At 44.6% G+C, this 27,793-nt stretch overlaps 1 protein-coding gene across 1 annotated transcript in view; it reads right to left on the bottom strand.

Moving 5' to 3' along the window:
• LOC119970384 (guanine nucleotide-binding protein subunit alpha-14) overlaps positions 1 to 27,793 on the bottom strand; it is a 258,003-nt gene that overhangs the window by 134,417 nt on the left and 95,793 nt on the right. Inside the window, exon 2 of the mRNA XM_038804918.1 lies at positions 16,032 to 16,216. Within this exon, the coding sequence (XP_038660846.1) occupies positions 16,032 to 16,216 (185 nt within the window). The remainder of the gene's footprint in view (positions 1 to 16,031; positions 16,217 to 27,793) is intronic.

Below are 27,793 nucleotides of genomic sequence, written 5' to 3'. Positions count from 1 at the left end.
CAGGGCACGTTTATCAAAATTTCCAGCACATCCTCCTTCTTAATATCAACATGTTTGAGCCTATTAGCCTGGTTCACACTGTTCTCACGAGCAAAAATGTCCCTATCGCTAGTTAATACTGAAGCAAAATATTCATTTAGGGCCTCCCCTACCTCCTCAGACTTGAGGCGTAGGTTCCCTCCACTATCCCTGATCAGCCCTACTCTCACTCTGATCATCCTCTTATTTCTCACATAGGTGTAGAACACCTTGGGATTTTCCCTAATCCTTTCCACCGCAGCTTTATCATGCCACCTTCTAGCTCTCCTAAGTCCATTTTGGAGTTCCTTCCTGGCTACCTTATAACCCTCTAGAGCCATGCCAGATCCATGCTTCCTCAACCTTATGTAAGCTTCCTTCTTCCTCTTGACTAGAAGTTTCACTTCTCTTGTCATCCAAGACTTTCACCTTACCATTCCTTCCTTGACTCTGTGGAACAAAACTATCCAGCACTCGCAGCAAGTGCTCCTTAAACAACCCCCACATTACTGCTGTGCATTTCCCAGAGAACATCTGTTCCCAATTAATGCTCCTCAGCTCCTGTCTAATAGCAGTATAATTTCCCCTCCCCCCCCCAAGTAAATACATTTCCATACTGTCTGTTCCTTCCCATACTGTCTGTTCCTATACCTCTCCATGACTATAGTAAAGGTCAAGGAGTTGTGGTCACTGTCACCAAAATGCTCTCTCACCTAGACATCGGACACCTTGCCTCAAGTGGAATGGGTTAAAGTGTGTCTGTTTCAATGCATCGAGTGTCAGGAATAAGTGAGATGAACTTAGGCCATAGATCAGTACTTGGAACTACGATGTTATGGCCAAGCACCAGATCCAATACAGCCTCCACAGTGGTGGGCCTGTCTACATATTGAGTCAGGAATTTTCCTGTACACACCTGACAAAATCTGCTCCATCCAAACCATTTGCACCAAGGAGGTTCCAGTCAATATTAAGAAAGTTGAAGTCACCCATGACAACAACTCGGTTACTTCTGCACCTTTCCTATATCTGCCGCCCAATCTGTTCCTCCATCTCTCTATTGCTATTGGGGGATCAATAGAAAACTCCCAATAAAGTGACTACTCCTTTCTTGTTTCTGACTTCCACCCATACTGACTCAGTAGAAAAACCTTGCTCGACTACTTACTTTTCTGCAGCTGTAAGGGACTCCCTAATTAACAGTGCCACTCCCCCCTCCCTCTTTTACCTCCCTCCCTATTCTTCTTAAAACATTTAAACCCCGGAACATCTAACAATTCCTGCCCCTGTGAAATCCATGTCTCCGTAATGGCCATAACATCGTAGTTCCAAGTACTGATCCATGGTCTAAGTTCATCTCACTTATTCCTGACACTCGTTGCATTGAAACAGACACACTTTAACCCATTCCACTTGAGTGTAACTTTGCCCCATCGCTACATAGAATTTCTGCATGTGCAACAGCGACCCTATCCTCTGATCTGTAGCTCTGGTTCCCGTCCCCTGCCAAACTAGTTTAAATCCTCCCGAAGAGCTCTAGCAAACCTCCCGCCCCAGGATATTTGTGCCCCTCCAGTTTAGGTGCAACCTGTCCTTCATGTACAGGTCTCACCTTCCCCAGAAGGTATCCCAATGATATACATATCTGAAGCCTTCCCTCCTGCACCAGCCCTGTAGCCGCATGTTCAGCAGCACTCGCTCTCTGTTCCTTGCCTCACTAGCACGTGGTACCGGTAGCATTCGTGTGATTACTACTCAGCTCGTCCTTCTCTTTAGCTTCCAACCTAACTCCCTAAAATCACTTTTTTTAGATCCTCATTCCCTTTCTCAGCATTGTCGTTGGTGCCTATATGCACCACGACTTCTGGTTGCTCCCCTTGTTCACTGATGATTGCACAATGTTCGATACCAGTCACAATTCCTTAGATACTGAAGCAGTCGCTGTACATGTACCGCAAAACCTGGACAACATTCAGGCTTAGGACAATAAGGGAAAAATATCATTCACGCCAAGTGCCAGGCAATGACCATCTCCAATGAGAGAATGTAGCTATATCCACCTTGCATTCAATGGCATTACCTTGGTGGGGACACAGTGGCATAACGGTGATGTTACTGGACTTGTATTTCAGAGGCCCATGCTATTGCTGTGAGGAGATGGGTTCAAATCTCACCATAGCAGCTGGTGGAATTTAAATTAAATTTAAAAATATGCAATATACTTCTGGTGACGGCATGTAGCTGGAGGTCACATGTTGGGTAGCTCCTGCTCGAGCTCTGGTTTTTGGACTCCAGTGCATAAGGGGTATTCGAGGATTGATTTTTTTTGCATGGTGGGGAAGGCACTATTGGCTGGTCAGAGGAGGAGGTCACTAGGAGGTCGGAGTACTCAACAATTGTGATTTTGGATTATGCTCAGCATTGGATGGATGTGATTTTGGAGAAGGGGATAGCCCAGAGGCAGGGGTGGAGAATGGACTTTGGGTTGTTAGCCAACCAGAACTTCTGTGATAAGATTGGGATGGTGAGTGAGGAACATGTGGTGTTTAATTGAACGGGCTGGTCTTACAGTCGGAGGTCTGGGAGGCTCTGAAGGAAGTAGAGGTGGTGGTGTGTGGTGGGGGTGGGGGGTGGGGGAGGAATGATCTTGTTCAAGACTAAGGTGGAAAACTGAGCAAGGAGATTCTGGAGGTGAATGAGAGGTATGCGGGGAACCCGGACACAGGTTTCCTGGCCAGGAGGAAGGAGTTGAAGGCGAGGTTTGACCAATTCTCCACGGGGAAAGCAGTGAGTCAGTTGAGGAGGGTGAGGGGGGCTGTCTATGACTATGGAGAGAAGGCAGGGCATATGCTGGCCAGCCAGCTCCGGAGAGAGGCAGCGGCAAGGAAGATAGTTCGGGTAGGGCATAGAACAGGGAAATTGGTGGTGGCTCCAGAGCAGATTAATAAAGTATTTGAGGAATTTTATAGGGACGTGTATAGGTCCGACCCATTCATGTGATTACTATTCAGCTCGTCCTTCTCTTTAGCTTCCAACCTAACTCCCTGGAGCAGGCGTGGCGGATGAGGCAGGGTTGGAGGAGCCGGTCGGGATCAGGAGGTGAAGGAGACGATTGGGAAGATGCAGGCAGGGAAGGTGGCGGGGCCCAATGGGTTCCCAGTTGAAATTTAAGGACAAGCTGGCGGTGGTGATGGTGGGAATGTTTGAGGATGTGATAGGTAGGGGTGTCTGGCCGCAAATGATTGGGCAGGCTTCCATCTCGTTGCTACTAAAGAAAGACAGTGGAGTGCAGGACTTATAGGTCCATATCTCTGCTGAATGTAGACGCCAAGATATTGGCAACAGTGTTGGCGTCAAAGTTGGAAGGATATCTCCTGAAGGTGATTGGAGAGAACTAGACGGGGTTTATGAAGGGAAGGCAGTTGTTCTCAAACACAAGGAGGTTGCCGAATGTGGTCCTTTCTCCAGCAAAGAGAAGGGAGACGGAGGTGGTGGTGGCACTGGGCATTTGATATGGTAGAGTGGGGTTATTTGATGGCAATACTGGATAGATTTGGAACTGCGTTAACGTTTGTGACGTCGGTGTGGCTGCTGTATAAGGAAACAATGGCAAGTGTTTGTACTGACAGCATGAATTTGGGTTATTTTGCACTGCATCGGGGTATGAGGCATGGGTGTCCTATGTACCCTCTATTGTTTGTATTTGCTATAGAGCCCTTGACCATTGCACCAAATGGCTCGGGGATGTGGAAGGGTATTGTGGTAGTGGTCGTGGGTTTTGGGGGGGGGTTGGGTGCTGCCATTCTGCTGGGCGGCAACCCACTTTTGGTATTTGGGGGTACAGGTTAGCAGAGATTGGACAGGGCTTTAATTTCACTAGTTTGGGTGGGGAGGGCGAAGGCAGATTTGTTGAGTTGGCACAATCGCCCTCTGTCCTTGGCGGGCTGGGTGCTGAGTGTTAAAATTAATGTTTTGCCGCTATTCCTGTTTTTATTTCAATGACTGCCGGTCTTTTTACCCAAGTCCTTCTTCAGGGGAGGTGGACAAGTTGATCTCCTCGTTCATTTGGGGGTGTGGGGGAAAGGTGGTCAAGGTTAGGAGGGTATTATTTCAGGGGGGGTAGGGCGCTAAGCCTCTCAAACTTGTTGTATAATTATTTGGCGACAAATGTGGAGAATGTGCGGGACTGGAGCAATGAGGGAAGGGCTCTGTGGGGAAAGATGGAGGTGGGCTCTTGTAGGCATTGCCAGCATCCACAACACCGCCCCTCCCAATGGCCCGAGGAAAGTACTCGCCGAGTCCGGTGGTGGTGGCCACATTGAAGGAGGCAGTTTAGGCAACACTAAGCTGGGGGGCTAGGTCAGGGGAGATGCCGATTTGGGGGAATCATGGGTCTGAGCCGGGAAAATAGATGCGAGGTTTCGGGGATGAGATGGGAGCGGGATTAAGGAAATGAAGGATTTGTTCCTTGGGGGCGATTCGCGATAGTGCAGCCGGCGGGTTGGGGAGGGGGTCGTTTCGATGATCTACAGGTGGAACCTGGAGGAGGATACGGCGTCTGTGGAGGGGACTAAAGTGAAGTGGGAGCAAGAGCTGGGAGGGCGGAGAGAGCTGGAAGAGTGACTGTGGTGTGAGGTGCTGCAGAGGGGGAATGCCTCGACTCTGTGCAAGGTTGGGGCTGATACAACTGAAGGCAGTGTACAGGGCGCACCTTAAAAATCAAGGATGAGCCGGCTGCCCAATGCGGGGGGGGGGGGGGGGGGGGGGGGGGGGGGGGGGAGGAGACATCCCATAGAAGAATAGGGGGGGGGAATGACCATTGTTGGATCCCCCATATCAGCATGCTGGTGCATGTCATTGATCAAAACCTGAACTGGACAAACCATATAAATACTGTGGCTAGAAGCGCAGGTCAGATACTGGGAATTCTGTGATGAGTAACTCACCTCCTTGGTCCCCAGAACCTGCCAATTGGGAAATACTCCTCACTTGCCTGGATGAGTGCAACTCCAACAACACTCAAGCAGATCGACAACATCTAGGACAAAGCAGTCCTCTTGACTGGCACCCCATCCACCATCCTAAAGATGCATTATCTCTACCATCTGCACACTGTTTGCAGTGTGTACTGCGTACAGGATGCACACAAAATCTCACCAATGCTCCTTTGACAGCATTTTCCAAACTTATATCATCTAGATTCCCAGAAGGACAAAGGCAGCAGACGCATGGGAACAACAGCACCTGCAAGTTTCCTCCAAACTACACACCAGAATGACTTTGAACTATATCACCGTTCCTTCACGGTCACTGGTTCAAAATCCTGGAACTTCCTTCCTAACAGCACTGTAGGTATATCTACACTAGATGGACTGCAGCAGATAAGGCAATGACTCCCCACTACCTTCTCAAATGGTCTCGCCAGCGACACCCACATATCATGAAATAATTTTTTTTTAACCTCCAAAGTCCAAAGATGTTCAGACCAGGTGGATTGGCTATGCTAAATTGCACCTCAAGTCTCCAAGGATGTGTAGGTTAGGCAAGGATAGGGCAGAATCATAGAATCATATAATTTACAGTGCAGAAGGAGGCCATTTGGCCCATTGAGTCTACACCGCCCCTTATAAAAGAGCACCCCACTTATGCCCACACATCCCTATACCTGTAACGCCATCTAAGCTTTTCTTTTTGGACACTAAGGACAATTTATCATGGCCAATCCAACTAACCTGCACATCTTTGGACTGTGGGAAGAAACCGGAGCACCCGAAGAAAATCCACGCAGACACAGGGAGAACATGCAGACTCCGCACAGACAGTGACCCATGCAGGAATCAAACCTGGGACCTTGGAGCTGTGAAGCAGCTGTGCTAACCACTATGCTACTGTGCCGCCCAGGGGAGTGGGCCTCGGTGGGGTGCTCTTTGAGAATCGGTGCAGACAATGGTCTGAATGGCCTCCTCTAGGGATTCAATGAAATAAGCAATTACTAAATGTCCTATATTGACTCACACCAGAGTGCCAGCCTGGCACTGCCAAGTGCCCATGTGGCACTGCCAGGGCACCAGGTGCCAAACTGGCATTTTTCATGCTGTGACTGCTCTACACGGGTGTTGGGGGTGCAGCAGGCCCAAGGACCACCTCATAGTGAGCTGTGACATGGGTGGAGGGGGTGATCATAGGTTGCAGCAGGGGCTCCAGAGACTGGGATGCCATTTAAAAATCTCTCACTGCACTGAGTAGTTCCGGCGAGCGGAGCTCCTCAGTGCACAAAACAGGGCAATGTACGGCCTCAGCCACGCGTTCCCCACTGAGCCCCCCCTATTTAGCCAGAGTACCGTTCACTAGCGTTGTGTTTTTCGGCACTAAGAGCGCCGTGAAACACATGGCTAAACGCGCTCGCTATGGGTCTTTGTTCCCATTGCATTAAATCGCACTCAATGTCTGCACATGTTCATACTGTCTACAAAGAACAGGGCCTTGTGTATTAATATATGTAGCTTCCAGTACACTCAAATGTGCCACACTGCGAGCTCTACTGACAGTCTTAAATTGGTTATCAGCAGAATTCTTAGCACACTGAAGACTTTCTAGCGAATGATGTCCAATCGTGGAACCAAATCTAATATTAGAATTCGAGTTTCGCAAGCACAGACTGACTGCACATTCTGCAGTCCAGACACACCACCTTCTCTGTCACTCCTTTGTCTAAATTATTTATAAAAGCGAAATATTGTGAATACTGGAAATCTGACTTTTTTTTTTAAAATGCTGGAAATACTCAGTAGGTCAGGTCTGTGAGGAGAGAAGAAAAGTTAACATTTTCAGGCGAGCGACATTTCATCAACACTGAAGATAGAAATGAATGTTTTTTTTAAAATTATATTTAAATCATTTACATCTAGTTTTTGGTTTGTGCAAGAATCTTTAAGACTTCTATCTAAATTTACCAGAAATAGACTTGTCCTTGATCGGAGCACAAACAAGAAACTCACCAATAGCTAACCTCTTCTCTATTGCAATAGTTCACAGTGTCGATGCTCCTCAAGGCTAAATGGGAAACTTTCCAGCATGGCACTGAAGGTCACCAAACTGAACTCTTAGATTTCATCCCCAGCACACGTCACTGTCTCTAGTATCCCTTTCTCTCGTTTCCCAAGCACTGCAGTCAAGGAAGTCGATTTAATCTGCCCACTCATTTGAGGCTTCGTGTTGCTACTTCTCCTCACCCAATAGACAGGAAGGAGGGGGGGGGTCAAGAATATAAGAAAACAGAGAAGTAAAAGCATCAGAGATCCAGATATAAACACATGTATATGTGTAGAAGACAGACAGGAAAATGAGGGAGGAAGGAAAAGAAAAAGACTGAATTGGCAGAAGTGATGACACAGTACTGAAGAATGAGAGATTCTGAGTTGAAACATCAATGAGAGTGAATTGGAGAAGAGGGGACGAACTAAAGCAGTGACAGCAGAACTAAGACTAAAGTGAAAAGAAATATTTTAGTGGAGGAGAGAGAGAGAGAGTGAACAGTGAAGTGACTGATCGGAGGAGAAATGGAGGTTAAGGGTTAGAGAGATAAAGGGAAAAATTATACAGAATTTTTTTTTTTTAAGTTTTAGAGTACCCAATTCTTTTTTTTTCCAAATTAAGGGGCAATTTAGAGCGGCCAATCCACCTAACCAGCACATCTTTGGGTTGTGGGGGCGAAACCCGCGCAAACACGGGGAGAATGTGCAAACTCCACACAGACAGTGACCCAGAGCTGGGATCGAACCTGGGACCTCACCGCCATGAGGCAGCAGGGCTAACCCACTGCGCCACCGTGCTGCCCTAAAATTATACAGAAATAAATACAAGTGAAAGCAGCTACAAAGAATGAGATTGAAGCAAAAGGGTGGGGAGGGAAATCTTGCACGAAGAGAGAAGGAAGTTAACCAAGTGAAAGTGAATGGAAATTGAATTGGAGGAAAAAAGACGTTGAAACAAAGGAGCAAAGTAAAACTGAGTGGAGGGAGGAGTGAAAGTGAGATAAGCAGATGTCTAAATAGCATGATGAAAAGCTCCAAAGAATTCAAATAAATAGCAATTCGTCATTATTCTGTTCAAGTCAATGCAATTTAAACATACACTACTCCCCCCACCCATGTCACGAGTATCTAACACAGAGCTCAAATGGTTGATCACACTTACAACCCAGCAGGGGTTGGTAACCTTTGTTACTTGGGAGTCTTTTAAAAAAAAACTTTATCCAAAGTAGAAACTTGGGAACCACATTTTAAAACTAAATACTTGCCAAATTGTTAATTATCTCTCGTAGAATGCATAATTAACGATTAAAAAATCAATACAGGTATGGAATTCATGTATCAATAGAAAAAAAATTAAAAGTAAAATAGATTAACTCTGATTTGTGTGTTCTCATTGTTTTTTTTAAAACAACTATAATTTTGTCAGTAAAGTCATCTTTAAAACAAACTTTAGCTTAAAAGGCCTATAGAATTAGGACTATTTTTCTCAGCTAATGGCTTTCATGATTAAAAACCATATGCCATCAGAAGCTATTGGAATAATTTACATCTCAACTATCTTAGACACAATAATTGTTACCACAATAAAACCTGTTCCTCAAATCAAAGGCATTATCCATAACCATGATGCAACAATACCACCCAAACAAGTTTAGTTAAAGCACAATGATTTTTGTCGTTAAAATAATAAAAACCATAAAGTGCAGAATAATAATTAGCCTTTTATCACAACAGTAAAAACACAGTTCTTACTTTTCTCAAGTGTTTTTCAGGCTTTTATCATGTTCAGCTGGCTTGTAATGCAGAACAAGGCCAGCAGCACGGTTCAATTCCCGTACTGGCCTCCCCGAATAGGCGCCTGAATGTGGCGACTAGGGGCTTTTCACAGTAACTTCATTGAAGCATACTTGTGACAATAAGCGATTATTAAATGAGATAGTAAAGAGCTGTATGTGGTGCCAGAAGCTAATTTTAACACATTAATTAACTGCATTTCCAAAACTACTTCAGGAAGAGCTCCCATCTCTAGCATACAGAGACAGCAATCCATACGAGTAGTGCTGAGAGCAGTTTTAAGGAGGGACACGACTTGCCTAGTGCATCAGTCACCAGGCTCATGGACAGAGACACACATTGGGTCCAGTTGCATTGATTGTATTACAAATGCTGACTCACCAAACAGGCAATAAAAACGCCAACTGTGAGCATACCGCCACAAACGGTCTAAAGCAGACGCCCTCTCCCTGGCCCGACACTCATCCCTGGAGCATCTCGATAACTAGGACCCCTACATCAGACTTCGATTTAGTGAGTGCAGCTCCGCCTTCAACACCATAATCCCAGCCAAGTTCATATCAAAGCTCCAACTCTGCAACTGGATCCTCGACTTTCTGACCCATAGACCATAATCAGCAAGGATTAAAAACATCTTTTCCACTATAGTCCTCAATACCGGGGCCCCGCAAGGCTGCGTACCTAGCCCCCTACTATACTCTCTATACACACATGACTGCATGGCAAAATTTGGCTCCAACTCCATCTACAGGTTTGCTGATGACACGGCTGTCATGGGTCGGATCTCGAACGACAATGAGTCAGAATCCAGGACGGAGATAGAGAACCTAGTGGAGAGGTTTAACGACTACAATCGCATTGTGAGCAAAACTAAAGAGCTGGTTATTGACTTCAGGAAGCAAAATATTGTGCACACCCTGTCTGCACGAACAAGGCAGAGGTGGAGATGGTTGACAGCCTCAAATTCCTCAGTGTGCACATCACCAACAATCTGTCCTGGCCCAACCACGTCGACGCTATGATCAAGAAAGCACAACAGCCCCTATACTTTCTCAGCAAACTTAGGAAATTCAGCATGCCCACATTGACTCTTACCAACTTTTACAGATGCACAATAGAAAGCATTGTATCTGACAGCATCACAGCCAGACCGTAAGAAACTATAGAGAGTCATGAACACCGCCCAGTCCATCACACAAAATCGCCCCAGTCTAAACCTCCCGCTGCCTTGGGAAAGCAGGCAGCATAATCAAAACCTCCCGTTGCCTTGGGAAAGCAGGCAGCATAATCAAAACCTCCCGCTGCCTTGGGAAAGCAGGCAGCATAATCAAACACCCCTCCCACCAGGCTTATTCACTCTTCCAACTTCTTCCATCGTGCAGGAGATGCAAAAGTCTGCGAACACGCACTAATAGATTTAAAAAACAGCTTCTCCCCCGCTGTTACCATACTCTTAAACGACCCTCTTATGGACTGATCGGATCTCTTCACACATCTTCTCTACTGAGTAGTACTGCACTCCTGCATGCTTCACCCTGTGCCTATGTATTTACATTGTGTACTTTATGTTTGCCCGATGTTTTTTCTTTTCACCTACGGAATGATCCGTCTGAACTGTACGCAGAACAATACTTTTCACTGTACCTTGATACACATGACAATAAACAAATCCAAACCAAATACCTACAGTTGGCATGCATATGTGTTCTGTGAAATTACTAGCTCCTTGGGAAACACAGGAACAGGAGTAGGCCATTTAGTCCCTCGAGCAGCTTCTGCCATTCATCAAGATCATTGCTAACCCGAGGGATGTGAAGAATGAAGCAGATTGTGGTTTTTTTTGAAGAGTTGCAAGAATGACAGAAAATCAGAGAGTTGACATTTATGAAAGTATTTTTGTAAATAAGTGTGACCCCTTCCTTGTCTCTAAGCAATGAGAAAACTAAACAAATAATACAAAAGTATTGCCGTTTTATTTTTAAGAACTGGATCTCGCCAGTGGTCATCTTAGTTTATTTTGGGGCTGCTAGCAACAAACTTGAATGCCTACAGCCAGTGTCAGTATCATGGATTTATTTCAATATAAATGCAGTATTCTGCAAATTTGTCATTATCACATCTTTTATCCAAGGTCATTCTTCTGTGAAAAAACTCCACTGCCAAACCAGAAAAGATCTATTGGCACTAGTTAAAAAACACTTCTGGGGGACTTCCAGTGGCAGCCATGATGTGATCGCACATTTGGTAGTTCTCGCTCCTACCGGTCTTTTTTGGGCCTTTTCCCCGGTTTGCAGGTGGAAGTGAGATGGAAAAAGGGGTAGGAGTGAGAGTATAGCAGATTGACCCTCTAGTTTAGTAGAGCCGAGGACAAGAAATGCCCGAAAAAGTAGGAATAGGTCGGTCGGAGTGGGTGTGGCAACGCATGTGGAGAGTTGGGGGATCTGGGGGTAATACACTGACAGGGGCGGGGCCTTTAAAATGGAGGAGGAGAAGGGTTGATGATGGTGGGCACCCGAGGGCCAGCCAAGGGAGTTGCGGGGCATGGGTCGGAGGCTGTCCCAAGAGGGGCTTTGGCTGATCGGTTGAGTTGGGGAGGGGGGGGTGGCGGGGGTGGCACGTGGAACGTTCGAGGTTTGAATGGGCCAGTCAAGAGGGCCAGTGTGCTAGCACACTTGAGGCAACTGAGGCCATGCTGCAAGAAACACACCTGAAGGTGGGGGACCAGATCAGGTTGAGGAAGGGGTGGGTTGGGCAAGTATTTCATTCGGGGTTGGACTTTAAAATGAAGGGGGTGGCAATGTTGGTCAATAAGCGGTGGGGAATATAGAAGTTGACCGTGGGGGGATGGGGATACCGGACTTGGATTCTCATAGGCTGATTATGGGGGAAGACTTCAACACGGTCCTTGATCCAAGTCTGGAGAGGGTTTTTTGGGGGGGGGGAATGCTTCATTGGGATGGTGTGGGAAGACTGGGTTGCATGGGGTAATGTCTATTTAATTGTTATTGTATATTCTCCTTTTGCACTATGTTAATGTTCACTCTAGTTTGTTTTGTTATTATGATTACTACTGTTTTATTATGAAAAATTCTGCAAAACCTTAATAAAAATACTTTTTTTAAAAGATTAACGATACTGGGGAGGTGTCAGCGGGTACGGTCTGGGAGGCACTGAAGGCAGTTATCGGGAGGGAATTTATTTCTATTCGGGCACACAAGGAGAAGGCAGAGCAGGCGGAGATAGAAAGGCTGTTGGGAGAAATCCTGCAGGTGGACAGGAGATATGCAGAGATCCTAGAGGAAGGGCTTTTCAAGGAACGCCAGAGGCTATATTGGAATTTGGTCTCCTATCCACAGGCAAGGCGGTGGACAGCTGAAGAGGGTGAGAGGGGCGGTGTATGAGTACGGGGAGAAAGCGAGCAGGATGCAGGTGCATCAGCTGATGAAGCAGGAAGCGGCGAGAGAGATTGGGAAGTGAGGGATACAGGTGGGAAGGTGGTCTTGGATCCGGTGGGAATGAATGGTGTTTCAAGACTTTTACAGCAAACTGTATAAATCAGAACCCTCAACCAGAGAAGAGGGGTTGAGGCGATTTTTGGGAGGGCTGGAGTTCCCAAAGGTGAATGAGGAACTGGTGGAGGGCCTGGGAGTCCCAATTGGGCTTGGGGAGGTAATAGAGGGGTTGGAAGTGATGCAATCAAGTAAGGCCCCAGGACCGGACGGATACTCGGTTGAATTTTATAAGAAATGTTCAGGATGCTGGGGCCACTCTTGGAAAGGGCATTTAATGAAGCAAAGGAGCTGGGAGTGCTTCCCCCGACGTTGTCGTAGGCATCGATTTCTCTCATTTTGAAGCAGGATAAGGACCTGGAAAACTGCGGGTCATATAGACCAAACTCCTTATTGAATGCGGATGCCAAATTGTCAGCAAAGATCCTGGCCACACAGATTGAGGATTGTGTCCCAGGGGTAATAGGAGAAGATCAGACAGGGTTTGTTAAGAGACGACACCTGCCGCCAATATTAGGAGGTTCTTGATCGTAACCATGATGCCTACAGAGGGGCGCGAGGTTGAGGTGGTGGTGGCTCTTGGGACGGTTCGGTCATGTATATCAGACCCATTGGTGGGGATTAGAGGGATTATAGGGATGATAGAGGAATTCGGCCAGTTCCCAGGGTAAAAATTGAATATGGGTAAAAGTGAGGTTTTTGTGATCCCGGCAAGGGGGCAGGATAGGAGACTGGAGTAGATGCCATTCAAGGTGGTGGGGGGAGAGGGGGTGGCAAAGGGTGGGCATCAGTAAATTGAGGGACCTGTTTATTGGCGGGAGGTTTGCGGGCCTGGGGGAACTGGAAGATAAATTTGGGCTTCCCCAAGGGAACATGTTCAGATACTTGCAGGTAAAGGCGTTTGCTAGGCGACAGGTAGAGGGATTCCCTTGGTTGTCCTCGCGGGGGACGATGGACAGGGTGCTTTCGGGGGTGTGGGTAGGAGAGGGGAAGGTGTCTGACATCTATACGGTAATGCAGGATGTGGAGGAGTCATCAGTGGAGGAGCTGAAGGCTAAATGGGAGGAGGAACTCAGGGAGCAGATAGAGGACGGAACTTGGGCGGATGCCTTGGAGAGAGTCAACTCTTCCTCCTCATGTGCGAGGCTTAGTCTCATCCAATTTAAGGTGCTGCACCGGGCCCACATGTCCGGGACTAGGATGAGTAGGTTCTTTGGGGGTGAGGACAGGTGCACCAGATTTTCGGGGAGTCCAGCGAACCACGCCCATATGTTCTGGGCATGCCCAGCACTGGAAGAATTCTGGAAGGGGGTGGCGGGGACGGTGTCGAGGGTGGTTGGATCCAGGGTCAAACCAGGGTGGGGTCTCGCGATTTTTGGAGTTGCGGTAGAGCCGGGAGTGCAGGAGGCAAAAGAGGCCGGTGTCCTGGCCTTTGAGTCCTTAGTATCCCGACGAAGGATCTTGCTACAGTGGAAGGATGAGAGGCCTGGATCAATGACATGGCGGGATTTATAAAATTGGAAAGGGTCAAATTTGCCCTGAGAGGATCAATACAAGGGTTCTATAAACGATGGCAGCCTTTTCTGGACTTCCTGGCTCAAAGATAGGTATCTTAGTCAATAGCAGCATTATTATAGTTTCTATTATGTAACTTAATATTGTGTTAATTTGCGTTGTTGTTAAAATGCTGTGTTGTTCATGGAGGTGGGGCGAATGTTTATGATTGCTAATATTATTGTTATTTTTGGTATTTTATTATGGTTCGTTGTTGTATAAATTCAAAATTTTTCAATAAAAATTATATATTTTTTTTTAAAAGGTGGTGGTGGAGAGCTTTAGGTACTTGGGTATGCAGGTGGCACGGGAATGGGGACAGCTCTAAAATTTGACACTGGGTAGGCTAATAGAGCAGATGAAGGGGGACTTGCAACGGTGGGATGTGCTCCGCTGTCCCTAGCGGGGAGGGTACAGACTGTGAAAATGACAGTCCTCCCGAGGTTGCTCTTTGTTTTTCAGTGTCTCCCAATTTTTATCCCTAAGGCGTTTTTAATGAAGTGCAGAAATGTTGAGATTGATTTGGGCCAGTAAAATCCCACGGGTGAGGAAGGTGCTGCTGGAGCGGGGGGCAGGAGCTGGCTGTTCTGAACTTTATTACAGGACGACGAACATATCGATGGTCAGGAAGTGGGTAGTGGAGGAGGGGTCGGTGTGGGAGCAGGTGGCATCCTGTAAGTGCACAATTTTGAGGGCATTGTTAACAGCACCTCTGCCGTTCTCGCCAGCTTGGTACTCCACAAGCCCAGTAGTAATGGCAGCCCTGAGGGTGTGGTGACAGTGGCGGCAGCACACGGGTTTTGAGTGGACATCGCTGTGGGCACCGATATGCGATAACCATCGGTTCGCCCTGGGGGCGTTTGGACGAAGGCAGCAGCAGGCGGGGATCGAGAGTTCCGGGGGGGGGGGGTGTTGATGGTTATTTTATTGTGGGTTCTGTCTCTGTTGGATGTTATTGTTGAAAAGTGTTAACATTATAAATGCCTCAATAAAAAAAAACACTTCTGTTAAATTCATCTCCTGTGGTGTCCAGATCTTAAGCCACAGAATTTATGAGTATTCTTATAAACAATCACCTCTGCGAGGCTTCTTTATTTTTCATGATGTGGAGATGCTGGCGTTGGACTGGGGTGGGTACAATATGAAGTCTTACAACACCAGGTTAAAGTCCAACAGGTTTGTTTTGAATCACTAGCTTTCGGAGCACTGCTCCTTCATTCATCTAAGGAAGGAACTGCGCTCCTAAAGCTAGTGATTCAAAACTAACCTGTTGGACTTTAACCTAGTGTCATAAGACTTCTTACTGTTTTTTTATTTTTCCTTCTCCACAGATGCTGCCAGACCTGCTGAGTTTTTCCAGCATTTCTGTTTTTATTCCCGATTTCCAGTAGCCAGAGTATTTTGCTTCTATGTTCTGCATTTTACACACGCATAGAATCAGAGTGCAGAAGGGGGCCATTCGGGTCTGCACTGACCCTCCAAAAGAGGACTTTACCCAGGCCCACTCTCCCTATCCACATAACCCCACCTAACCTGCAGATCTTTGGACACTAAGCGGCAATTTCTTTAGCACATTTTTGAATGCACTCCTTCAAGAAGTTATATATTTGATTCTTCTTACTGTAGACCTAAAACATCAAACTTTAGGTGTGTCCCAAATATTCTTTCATAGACTCAGCATCGAGACTCTCGCATCCTTTTATAAACAGGTAGTTGCTTTTGATTACTATCTAACTCATTAATAACCTTTAAAATAATTGATTCCTGTCCTCAGTGTATGCCCACAATCTTTCTCTCAGCTCTTTCCAGCAACATGGCATTGTTGGAGGAATTTAGAGATTACACTCTAGTGCAACAGGAGTGGTGTCAACCAAATGCCTCGCAAAATATTTGAAATAAATAAATAGGACACTTAGAGAATCACATTTTATACTCAAGTCTTGGAAAATATATTTTAGATATTTGCACTGACTTTGGATCTTACTGCATTCAAGAATAGCAAGATTATTTCAACTACTGGTCAACTGATTCAAAATCTTTGCTCACAAGAGAAGGGATCCGGCATTGCAAACTGGTTATGAATATTTCAAAGATATGCTTGCACACAACACAAAAAACATACCACATTTTGCTCATTCTTGTATTGTACCCGGAGTGTGTCCATAGCTCTGATCATTGCCTGCATCGCAGTGAATATGTTCTGAAATACGAGCTTTGTGAAATTTTTCCTGTCTTCATCCGAGTAGCCATCTCCATGGATGATTCTCATCTGCTTGATGAATGTGCTCTTGCCACTTTCACCAGTACCTAAAGGCAAAGAGAGAACACAGCAGAAGGTCACAGGGATTCCAGCCTACCCACTTTTGATGGATCCCAAACCCACAACACAAAACCTACTCATTGCTAACAATTACACTCACAATTATATGGTCATTCTTTAAGTGTACCTAAAGTGGACAATAACATTTTGTTCTCCAGCAGAATGTCCCTCATGCGGTTAAGCACATTTTCCAGAAAGTACATATCATTAATGTTGTTCAATGATAATCCTTTAAAAAAAAGCAACCGTAGACATTCAGCACAAAAAAAAGATCTTAAGCAACTTTACTAGATTCATGTGCTAACCTCGTGGACTTTAACCATCGGAACCACAAAGTAAGATTACTGTCCAGTACGTGGTCCCATAAGAATTAATTCTGAAAGTACATTGTGCATTGCGGAGGGGAATCAGTCAACATATGCCTGATGGTGTCTATTGATAATCTATCTCGAGCCTGCCACCAGGAAATCATGTAATTATCTGCATCAGTATAGGAGGTATATGATATTATAAATAACAAGTCATATGTACATTTTATCTTCACTGTACAAAGTTAAATTATAAGTTATTCAAAACACTATTTGCAGCCAAACTACTCAGCAGGCACCATCAACTGACAGAGAGACAACATTTATATGCAAACAAAAACAGCAACACGTAAACAAACATTATGCTCCAAAAAAAAAGACCCAGTGGTGTTAAAACTAGAGCCCCCCAGACTTGTGGCAGATTTGGTGTCTACAGGTGACCAAACCACCCTCCTGGCTAATTTCAATTACTGTTCCACTTTTGTCTTAATATTTCCAAATGTAATAAACATCCCATCATTACTCATTCTATTTTAGCATCAAATTTGATCAATTCAATATCAAAATACTGATTGGTTTCTTATACAAATGACTCTTCATTGTTTTCCAGATGTCATCCCCTAAATTTACTCACGTAGAAAAGCATGAACACAAAGTAAAATGATGGCCATGAATTAGGCTCAGTAGCACCGCTGGTATGGAAACAGAATGATACACAACATACTGGTTACTACTTCAAGCATAGCACCGAACCGCGTGCCCATATTTGAAAGGGCACGAGTGTAGACATGTTGCACATGCACCAGAAGTGTCAGTAGAGATCATGCAGTGGCGCCAATGAACTGATCCTGCTGATTTGATACACGTTTTTATAACTTCAATTGGGCCGGTCCACTGAACGCCATTAACCTTCATCTGAACAAGGGACGCAAACCAGCATTATTTAAAGGAACAAATCTTCCAATTTGCAATTGAGGTGCTTTTAACTTACTCCTGCTGTGGCAAAATTTCCAGAAGTACTAATGCTGGGTTTTGGAAGTCTGTTGGTGGATTGGTGCATCCATTCCAGGAGGGTGGTTTGGTCACCTGTAGATACCAAATCTGCCACAAGTCTGGGGGGGCTCTAGTTTTAACACCACTGGGTCTGCAACACAAAAACGGAACAGAAACTGCAGAGTTGAAGCTCTGTGAAGGAGGTGGAGAAAGACGACTCTCCAACAGAAGGATCTAACACACTGTGGGTGTCAGAGAGCACTACTCGTATCTTACACCTCACCCAGAAGCAATGCCTTGGGTAACTCCGATTCAGCAAGGTTTTTTCTTTATTCGTTCATGGGATGTGGGCTTCACTGGCTGGGCCAGCATGTGTTGCCTATCCCTGAGGGTATTTAAGAGTCAAGCATGTTGCTGTGGGTTTGGAGTCACATGAAGGCCAGACCAGGTAAGGATGATAGATTCCTTTCCTAAAAGGACATTAGTGAACCAGATGGGTTTTTATTACAATTGGCAATGGATTCATGGTCATCGTTAGACTTTTAATTTCAGATTTTTTATTTAATTCAAATTTCACCATCTCTCCTGGTGAGATTCAATCCCATGTCCCCAGAGCAGTACCCTGGGTCTCTGGATTACTAGTCCAGTGACAATACCACTATGCCACTGCGTCCGCAAAGATCACAGAACCCTAACCATTCCAAACATTCATTCCTCTAACTAGCCTCCTATGATATTCCAAAATTCAAACCACAAACTTAAGTACACCAGATTTAAATTTTAGTTAAAATAATGAGACAAATCAGTCTGCATTTATTTTGTGATTCATCGACAAATAACATTTATTCCAGCTCAACTGTAGAAAAAAAGGACAAGGCCAAACACTGGATGATACAGGGAACAACTTCTGATGAGCTACCTGCACTGTACATATGCCTTCCAGCACCCTTCCGGCAACCAGGTTTAGGCAAATATTAGCAGAAGCCTGGAAGCAAATTACCTGCCTGGTTACCCTTGTGGATGCAGATAGGGGAGCAAACATATTTAAAAAGAAAAAAAAATAATTTACAATAGCATTCCTTTTACAATCAAATAATAATGGGGCTGGCAACAAGAAGGCAATCTCTTAAATAAATTATCTTCACATCACAATATCTGAATGATCAAGATTTGGGCATGTACGACAAAATAATTAAAAGAAAAACAGACAGGTATTTGGGAACTAATATGCTTAATTTTTGAGATTAAGCCATTTTCTCTCTTTGCATTATCAAATCACAGGACATTGGACTTCCTGACCTGACTTGCATCAAACATGCAATTTGTTCAGTTACTGTACATTCTTCCAAGAGTAATTCGGTCGCATGCAGAATTTCTATTTAGTACTGCAGCAGATAATTTAGGTTGATAAATGAAGGCAGCTTTGAAGAACTGCAGAATTGTTGGAGTGATCGTTCTTCAGATGAGGAGTTATGGGTGTGCTGCAGTCATGAAGCTGGTGATTTAAACTCTTTGTATGTGAAGCACTTGGAAAACTGATAATAGGTGAAATGTAAATACAAGTTTCCTTTAAATACTGCATAAAGATCTGCCCACTTCTCAAGGCAACAAAGAGAAAACTCAAAGGCTCAACTGCTTAATTATGGAGCACATCACTGTTAGCCTTTGGCTGCTGTTGAGTAAAAAGAGTTCTGCTCCTTTTCCCAAACACCTTTATTTTTCTTCGAACACACTGTACCAAACCTCCATCACCACATTGCATGCCTCAAAGGCCACCTGCAGCCTCTTTACATATCAGTGTCAATTCCTGGATACTTTACATCAATGAGACATCTAACTGGAATGTTTCTTAACCCATTCCTTAACAGTCTCCCCTTGGAGAAAAAATAATAACTTGGTGCAAAGAAACTCAAAAACACACGCAATTTCCCCCCTCTTTTTTTAAATTCATTTTTTTAAGGAAAAAAGAGTCACAGAAACAGGCGCCCTTCATTAACAATATCCAAACGTTTGTGAACTAGCCCCACTTTTCACAAAACAATCTGACAATTTATAGCTACTGTCGACCCATTTAATTTTTGCAATCTCCACCATGTCCAACATCTGCTTCAAGCTTGCATTGACTATCCGTAACGTTTTCTCATTGACACTTTTTGTCGAGTGCACATTTTCCCACAGGGATTTATTGTCAATGGGACACTCAATGGGCATGTCACCCAAATCCCCGAATCCCAAAATGTCTGTCAATATTTTTGATATATAAAAGTCCATATCCGCCACCTCTTCAAGGCTTAACGTCTCAGCAGTCAAAGTGCTTTTGACCACTCTCTTTATTTTCCCCATACAAGAGGGCAACATTTATCATTGTTGCCCAAAAGGAAAATTATAAAACCTCCTGCACTTGAAACGCCATCACATAAATTTGCATAGGACGCATCACTATGAATTGAGTTTCAAGTGCCTATGATCACCTAAAACCGGGAACGTCAAAACACTCCTTCATTTTTAGTTTGACCAACGCTTCATTTGGTCTCATTATGTCTTCCACTTTGGGATCATTCATTTCTGTACTCAACTCTAAGACATCAAAACTAACGGCCAGGCTAGTCTCTCTACCTAAACAATTCAGCTGCCCAATTAAACTTTGCCGGATCTACTTTCAACTGGCAACAGCCTAACTTTAAGAAAACTGACCTTACCGAAAAATACCAGACTCTAGACGCATCATTTAATCCATATACACATTTGTTCAACTTCCAGAGTACCCCTTCTGTGTTAGCTACCTCTTTTAGGAGGACGGAGAAAAATGTCTCTCCGAAGCTGATGCCCCTGCAAAAAGACAGCATTCCCATGCCTTTGTGGCTAATAGAGCCAAGAAGATCTTTAAAATAACCGTTCCTGCCGTAGGCGAATCTACCCCGAAATACTCATCTTCTAGTTTTCTTCAAGTCCCCTTGACACAAGCCTGGCCTTTGCCTTATAAGTTCCATTCGGAAGAACGTTTTCTGTGCAAATCTATCTGTGGGATAGAGCTCTTTGTCCCCTATCTGGTACTTCCATGTATACCCCAAATTCACTCCAACAATGCAGTTCTTGCTGTTTGGCATCTTTGATAACATTTTCATCTAATTTATTGGAGGCCACCTAAATGTTATGAGCATGTGGACTTCTACTCCTGGTAGCATTTGTAGTCTTGCCCATGTTCCAAGACCTTGACAAACCATGTCCTCTATCCCGCCTGGTATCTCGTTCTGTACTGCTACTGCTTGATATTCCCTTTCTGCTGTGGGATGCCTTTTCAATAGTTCTCGACCTTTTCCTGTGAACCTGTTCACTATCCGATGTACTATCTGAACTGGCACTGCGTTTCTGAGCCCTCCATTTTTAAACTTCATGTTCCCAATCCATTGTCGTGATGTCCTCCCCTGTGTGCTATACATTCAACCAGTGTTTATACTTTCTAGTGGCCTTCCCTGCTCTACTAATAACAGTTGAATCCTTCCATTGACTGGACGCTTCAGGCAAGTATGTCACTTTTGTACCAATTTTTGGCAGTTGTTCTTTTGGAAAAATGGCCTGTTTTAATTCATCAGAAGTATTGCGTTCCTCTACAGAAACCCTGTCCAAATCAGTTAACTGGTCCTCATAGTTCTGTAACAAGTGCGTACCAGATGACCATGGTTCCTCATCATGTCTGTCTGCTCTGTCTAAATTTGAAAATTTGTAATCTCTACCCGTTATCCTTGATAAATGTACCCTAACAGTCTGATTGCCATGTTGCAAAATAATTGTTTTGCCAAGTATGCCTATGATCTTTCCTGGGCCTTTCCATTCATTAAAATTGTCTCTCTTATAGTATACTATGTCTCCTTGGTGAAAACCGGTATTTGATGGCCGTACATTATGCCTTAAAGCTCTGCGAATTCTTTCAGAGACTTCTGCTTCCAAAAAGGTTTTTCTGCTGCTATGTAATGCATTTAAATGCTAAGCAAAGACAGAGCTAATTGTCGTCCCTTCTCAAGCTGGAGGCTGGTATTCCCAAGCTGGAGGCTGATCATCCAAAATGGACGGAATTTTCAGATTTCTACCCCCAACAATGTGCAACGAATTCTTCGCATAGACCGCCAATGCTAAGGCTGAATTTAACTTGCAATTTGGTCTATCTGCCAAAATTTTCCGGAGCATGTCATTTATTACTGTATGGTTTCTTTCACACACACCATTATTAAATATGCTTTCCACAGCCGTATTCATATTTGTGATATTCACGTTTTCACACATATCCCCAAACTCATTATTAGCAAATTCTCCCCCATTGTCTGCAAGGCATTTTGCCGGTGGGCCCATTCCTCTCCCTATCCATTTTTCCACGATCTGATCCAGGATTACTCTTTTCTTTACTTCATACAATGGTTGCTTGACCAAATGTGGTTGCTAAATCTACAAAATACAAAATAAATATATTGTTAGCCTTATCCCAGATCTTAAGGTCAATGGCCACAATGTCGTTAAAATCCCTGGCCAAAAGTAGGGCTACTATCGGCCGTGATGGTGTCCTTCTGTACTTCCCACAAACCTCACAGCGATCACTATCCTGTTTTATCAGCTTAGTCCCTTAGTCTTCATCCCTTACCCCTGCATCGTTTCATAAATTTTCCAGCCTCCAAGGAGACGGATGCACAAATTGCCTATGCAGTTTTAATAGAACAGCTTTTTAGCAACTAAAGTCCCATTTTCAACTGCCATTAACACATCCTTAACAACTGCACCTGAAATATTATTTGTCAGCAATGGAATACAATAGTGTCCCGACTGTGTAAATTGTAAGTCCACCGTGTTTCCAAAAGCTATTGCCTTATCCTGTTCCATATCCAGTTTCATGTGTGCTTTCTTCATCAACGGTCTGCTCAGAAGCAAAGGTATCTCACTTGATGCAACATCCGTGTTAATGAAATGATTCACTCCGGCAATATTGCAAGGGATCACCACTCTTTTCAGCGACTTCAGAGTATTATCATCCCCAAACCTTAAACTTGTGGAATTTTCAAATTCCTTAACCTTGTTACGATTTTCAGCATTCAAAGAGTCCAGGTAACATTATATCCAGTCAATTCCACACACAGTAGATGTGCAGCCACTGTCCAACTCAGCACAATTGAAGGATTCTGCAATCCACACCCTCATCACCGGAGTAAAGCTGCTTGTTAATAGAACAATGCCTTCTTTCTGGTCACTATCTTTTTCCTCTTCCGACTCTTCCGTGTCATGTGTAGCTTCAAACACTCTATTATAACGTGTTGGACAATTGAAAGCATAATGCTATTGACAGTCACACCGAAAACATTGATTTATCATACCCCGGGCATTTCTGGGGTTCATTTTCCTATTTCCATTCTCCATGTCCCTCCTCCTATTATAGGTTTTAAATGGGTTTCTGTCCACATAATTTTAGGGTCCTGATCTCCTTCCATACACTCGTAACCTGTTCGTAGCCGTACGATCTCGCCATCCTGTCAGTAGTGTATCTTCCATAGTCTGCTTTATTTCTGACTGACCCATTTGTGTCATAAGAGCCATTTGTGTCATAGGAATTGAATGTTGCCCCAGAAACTTCTTTAAGGCCTCTATCATCTGATCGAATAAGGCATCATTATCTGCAAACTTAACTCCTGTCAAATCCAGGCGCCTATCCATATTGGTCACTCCAGCACAGTCCAGTAACTTAAATGCCAATACGGACTGTGGAAATTCCAGGCGCTGTTTGCGCAGCCTTCTGTATAGTCTGCTAAATTCCATTATATAGTCGCCAATAGAGATATCCAGAACCTATCAAATTCTGACCAGGCTTCATATGACTCAAGTCATTTTATCATAAATCTTATGCATAAAACGAGAGTCTCCAGACCTTCTTCTGAGTCGAATTATTCCAATTCCAGTTCAGAAAACACTTTGCTTCTGATTTTATTCTCATAAAGGTAGAGAAATGCCACACCTTGTTTCCTCTTTCCCAAGGCAGTTACCTTAGTTCACATAACAACTGCATTTCTCCATTGGTGGTACGATCCCCTTTCAGAAAATAATGGCGGATAGTCATATCCGGCAATCTTTATTCTAGGTTCAGCCATATGTTTTTATATTTTATTTTCTTCCAACTCACTCCTTGGTTGATGCAGAATTTTTTTTTTCTTCTGAAAACTTTCTTTCAGCCCTTTACATTTGCACAGCAACCATCCTCTGCTACCAGTGATAGCCTTTGGCTGCTGTCAAGAGTTCTGCTCCTTTTCCCAAACACCTTTATTTTTCTTCGAACACACACTGTACCAAAACTCTATCACCACATCACATGCCTCAAAGGCCACCTACAGCCTCTTTACACATCAGTGTCAATTATTGGATACTTAACATCAATGAGGCATCTAATTGGACTGTTTCTTAACCCATTCCTTAACAATCACAATTAATAATGTGGATGTCAAATTGCTGGCCAAAATTTGGTCCTCCAGGATTGAGGATTGTGTTCCCGACGTTATTGAAGAGGACCAGACGGGGTTTATTAAGGGTAGGCAGTAGGTGGCCAATGCAAGAAGGTTGTTAAACGTGATCATGATGCCCCCGGAGGGTAGGAAGGTGGAGGTAGTTATCGCAATGGATGCAGAAAAGGCTTTTGATCGGGTAGAATGGGATTATCTGTGGGAGGTGCTGGGACGGTTCAGATTTGGGCGGGGTTTTATTGATTGGGTCAGGTTGCTGTATCGGGCTCCTGTGGCAAGCGTACGGATGAATAGGACAACATTGGACTATTTTAGACTGCACCGGGGGACAACAGGGATGCCCCCTGTTGTTCACGCTAGCCATAGAGCCGTTGGCAATTGCTCGGAGAGCCTCAAGAGGCTAGAAGGGGTTGGTCCGGGAGTGGGTAGAGCACAGAGTCTCGCTCTATGCAGATGATCTGCTTCTGAATGTATCAGATCCAACAGAAGGGGTGGAAGAAATCATGAGGATGCGAGGGGAATTTGGCCGGTTTTCAGGGTATAAGCTAAATATGGGGAAAAGCAAGATGTTTGCGGTCTAGGCAAGGGGACAGAAGAGGCGATTGGGGGAGCTGCTGTTTAATTAATAGAGGGAAGCTTTAGGTACCTAGGCATTTAAGTGGCGCGGGAATGGGACCGGCTGCATAAAGTAAATCTGTCCCGACTTGTGGACCAAATGAAAAGCCGATTTTCGGAGGTGAGATGTGCTTCCGTTGCCACTGGCTGGGAGAGTGCAGACGGTGAAGAGGGCCCTCCCGAGATTCCTGATCGTTTTTCAATGTCTCCCCATCTTTATTCCATGGTCCTTTTTTAAACGGGTCAACAAAGTGATCACTGGCTTCGTTTGGGTGGGCAAGACCCCGCGAGTAAGGAAGGTAATGCTTGAGCGGAGTCGGTGGGCTGGCGCTGCCAAATTTTAGTATCTATTACGGGGCGGCGAATATAGCCCTGATCAGGAAGTTGGTAACTGCGCCTCAGCCATTCCCGCCGGCACGGTACTCCACCAGCCCCGTGGTGGTGGCGGCCCAGAGAGTCTGAGGGTAATGGAAGAGACATGTGGGGGCAGAGGGAGCATCGGTCTGGCCCTCAGTCTGTGATAATCACCGGTTTGCCCCGGGGAGTATGGACGGGGGGTTCCAGATATGGCGGAGTGCAGGGATATGGCGGAGAGCAGGGATTGAGAGTTTGGGGGATAGGTTTATAGAGGGGAGCTTTCAGAGTATGAGGGCGCTGGAGGAGACGTTTGGATTGGCGAGGGGAAATAATTTCAGGTATCTGCAGGTGCGGGACTTCCTACGTAAACAGATTCTTTGGGGTAGAAGACAGGGGTGCAAAATGTGCGGGAGGACCAGCGAACCATGTCCACATGTTCTGGACATGTCTGAAGCTTAGGGGATTTTGGCAGGGGTTTACAAATGTCATGTCCACGGTGTTAAAAACAAGGGTGGCACGGAGTCCAGAGGTGGCGATTTTCAGGGTGTTGGAAGACCCAGGAATCCAGGAGGGGAAAGAGGCAGGCGTTGTGGCCTTTGCTTCCCTGGTAGCCCGGAGACGGATACTATTAGCTTGGAGGGAGTCAAAGCCCCAAAGGTCGGAGACCTGGCGAACTTTCTCTATTTGAAGAAAATCAAGTTTTGATTCGTCCAGAGGTGGCAACCGTTCATCAAATTCTTCGCGGAAAATTAATCGTCAGCAGAAGGGGTGGGGTTAGTTTAATTTAGGAGTAGGGGGTTAATAAAGGTGGGACCTGTAAGGGAGGAAGACGGCTTTTGCACTATGTTTATAGTTTCATGTACATTGTTTATTTTGCTGTTGCTATAATACCAAAAATACCTCAATAAAATGTTTATTAAAAAAAACAATAATCACAATTATTGTATTGCGTACATTCTTATAAATTAATTCATAACACGAGCGCCGTTGACAAGGCTAGCTTTTGTGCTCATCCTTAAATCGCCCTTGTAAAGGAGGTGGGGGTCCACCTTTGTATAACTGCTGTAGTCCAGTGGCATAGGTAGGCCACAGTGCTATGAGATGGGAGCTCCAGGCTTTGGATCCACTAACCAAATGACAGGGAGTGGGATAGCTTGATCTTGGTTTCGGACAATGCTCGGCACAACATCGAGGGCCGAAGGGCCTGTTCTGTGCTCTACTGTTCTATGTATCCGTGAAGGAACAGCGATACAATTCCATGATAGGTTAGTGTATGACTTGGAGGGGAACTGTCGTCATTGTTTTCCCAAGTGTCTGCTGCCCTTGCCCTTCTGGGTGGTAGAGTTTGCGAATTGGAAGGTATTGTCAAAGACATGTTAGTGCAGTGCAGTGCATTATGCAGATGGTACAACACTGCTTCTGCATGCCAGTGAAGGTGGAGGACATGATTCCAATCAAGTGGGCTACTTTCTCCTTGATGGTATTTAGAAAGTAGAATAGAAATAAAGGGTTAACTCAGAAAATATGATTTAGCATGACTTGACAGGGGTTAGCGAGGATAGTGTGACCCGGAAAAACCCCCAAAATGAAAACATACAAAGAATGTAATGCTCTAGAAAGAATGCTTAAACCACATAAGTGATTTAATTATGGGTGTAACATTGTATTCTGGTGAGGACCTATTGGGTAAACAAGATAGGAAAACTATTGTATTGAGGAATGTGATTAGATCTGTATAAAATTGAACATACTCGTATGATTAGATCTGTGTAGAATTGAATGCACTTGAATGATTAGATCTGTATAAAAGACGGCTGTAACAAAATAATTTTGAGTAGATCCCGCTGATCACTCCCATTGGCCATTGTAAGCGCAAAATAAAGTAATAGTGTGTGGATTTGGCACGATGTAGGTTGTTCTTTAAAACTTTCTGTAACAGTTCCGAATTTCGAGTAATGTTAGAGTTGTACTCATCCGGGCAAGTGTGGAGTATTTTGCAACTCATGACCAGTGCCTTGTCAGGAGGTCAATTACTTGCACAGAATTCATGGCCGCACCCTACTCCTGCAGCCACACTATTTTTATGGTTGGTACAGTTAAGTTGGGGTCAATGCCAATCTCCAAGATGCTGTTGATGGGGGATTCAGCAATGGCAATGCCAGTAATTTGGGGGGGCGGGGGGGGGGGGGGGGGAGTGTAGTTAGATTTGGCTCTTGTTAGAGATGAACAATGCCTGGCATTTCTGTCACATAATATTACTCATCCCTTATCAGTGCAAGCCTGAATGTTGTTCCGGTCTTACAGCATGTGGTTGTGTGCTGCTTCACTGTCTGAGGAGCTGTGAATGATAGTGAATACTGTGCAATCATCAGCAAACATCCCATTTCTAACATTATATTGGAAGGACAAAAATACATTGCATTGAAAATCAAAACCTTGGCAAGAAAGATCCATCCTTAGCTTAGTAAGGAGGTTAAGCATAGTATTCGATTCAAAGAGGCTCAATAATGTTGCAAAGAATAGTGGTAAACTTGAGGTCTGGGAGTGTTTTAGAAACTAGCAAAGGACTAAACAGTTGATAAACAGGGAAATAAATAGAATACGAGCGTAAGCTAGCCAGGAATATTAAACAGATTGTAAGAGTATATAAAAAGGGAGAAAGTAGCCAAGGTAAAGAGTGATCCTCGAGAGGCAGAGATACGAGAAATTATCATGGGAAACAAGAAAATAACAGACACCAAACAAATATTGTGTGGCTGCACAATAGCAAACTATTTAAATATTCAGAAAATTGCAAAAG

The sequence above is a fragment of the Scyliorhinus canicula genome, chromosome 8 (assembly GCF_902713615.1).
Source record: "Scyliorhinus canicula chromosome 8, sScyCan1.1, whole genome shotgun sequence".
In the NCBI taxonomy this organism is placed as follows: domain Eukaryota; kingdom Metazoa; phylum Chordata; class Chondrichthyes; order Carcharhiniformes; family Scyliorhinidae; genus Scyliorhinus; species Scyliorhinus canicula.
Note: the sequence above shows the minus strand (reverse complement) of the source record. Positions and strands in the feature narration are given on the sequence as shown.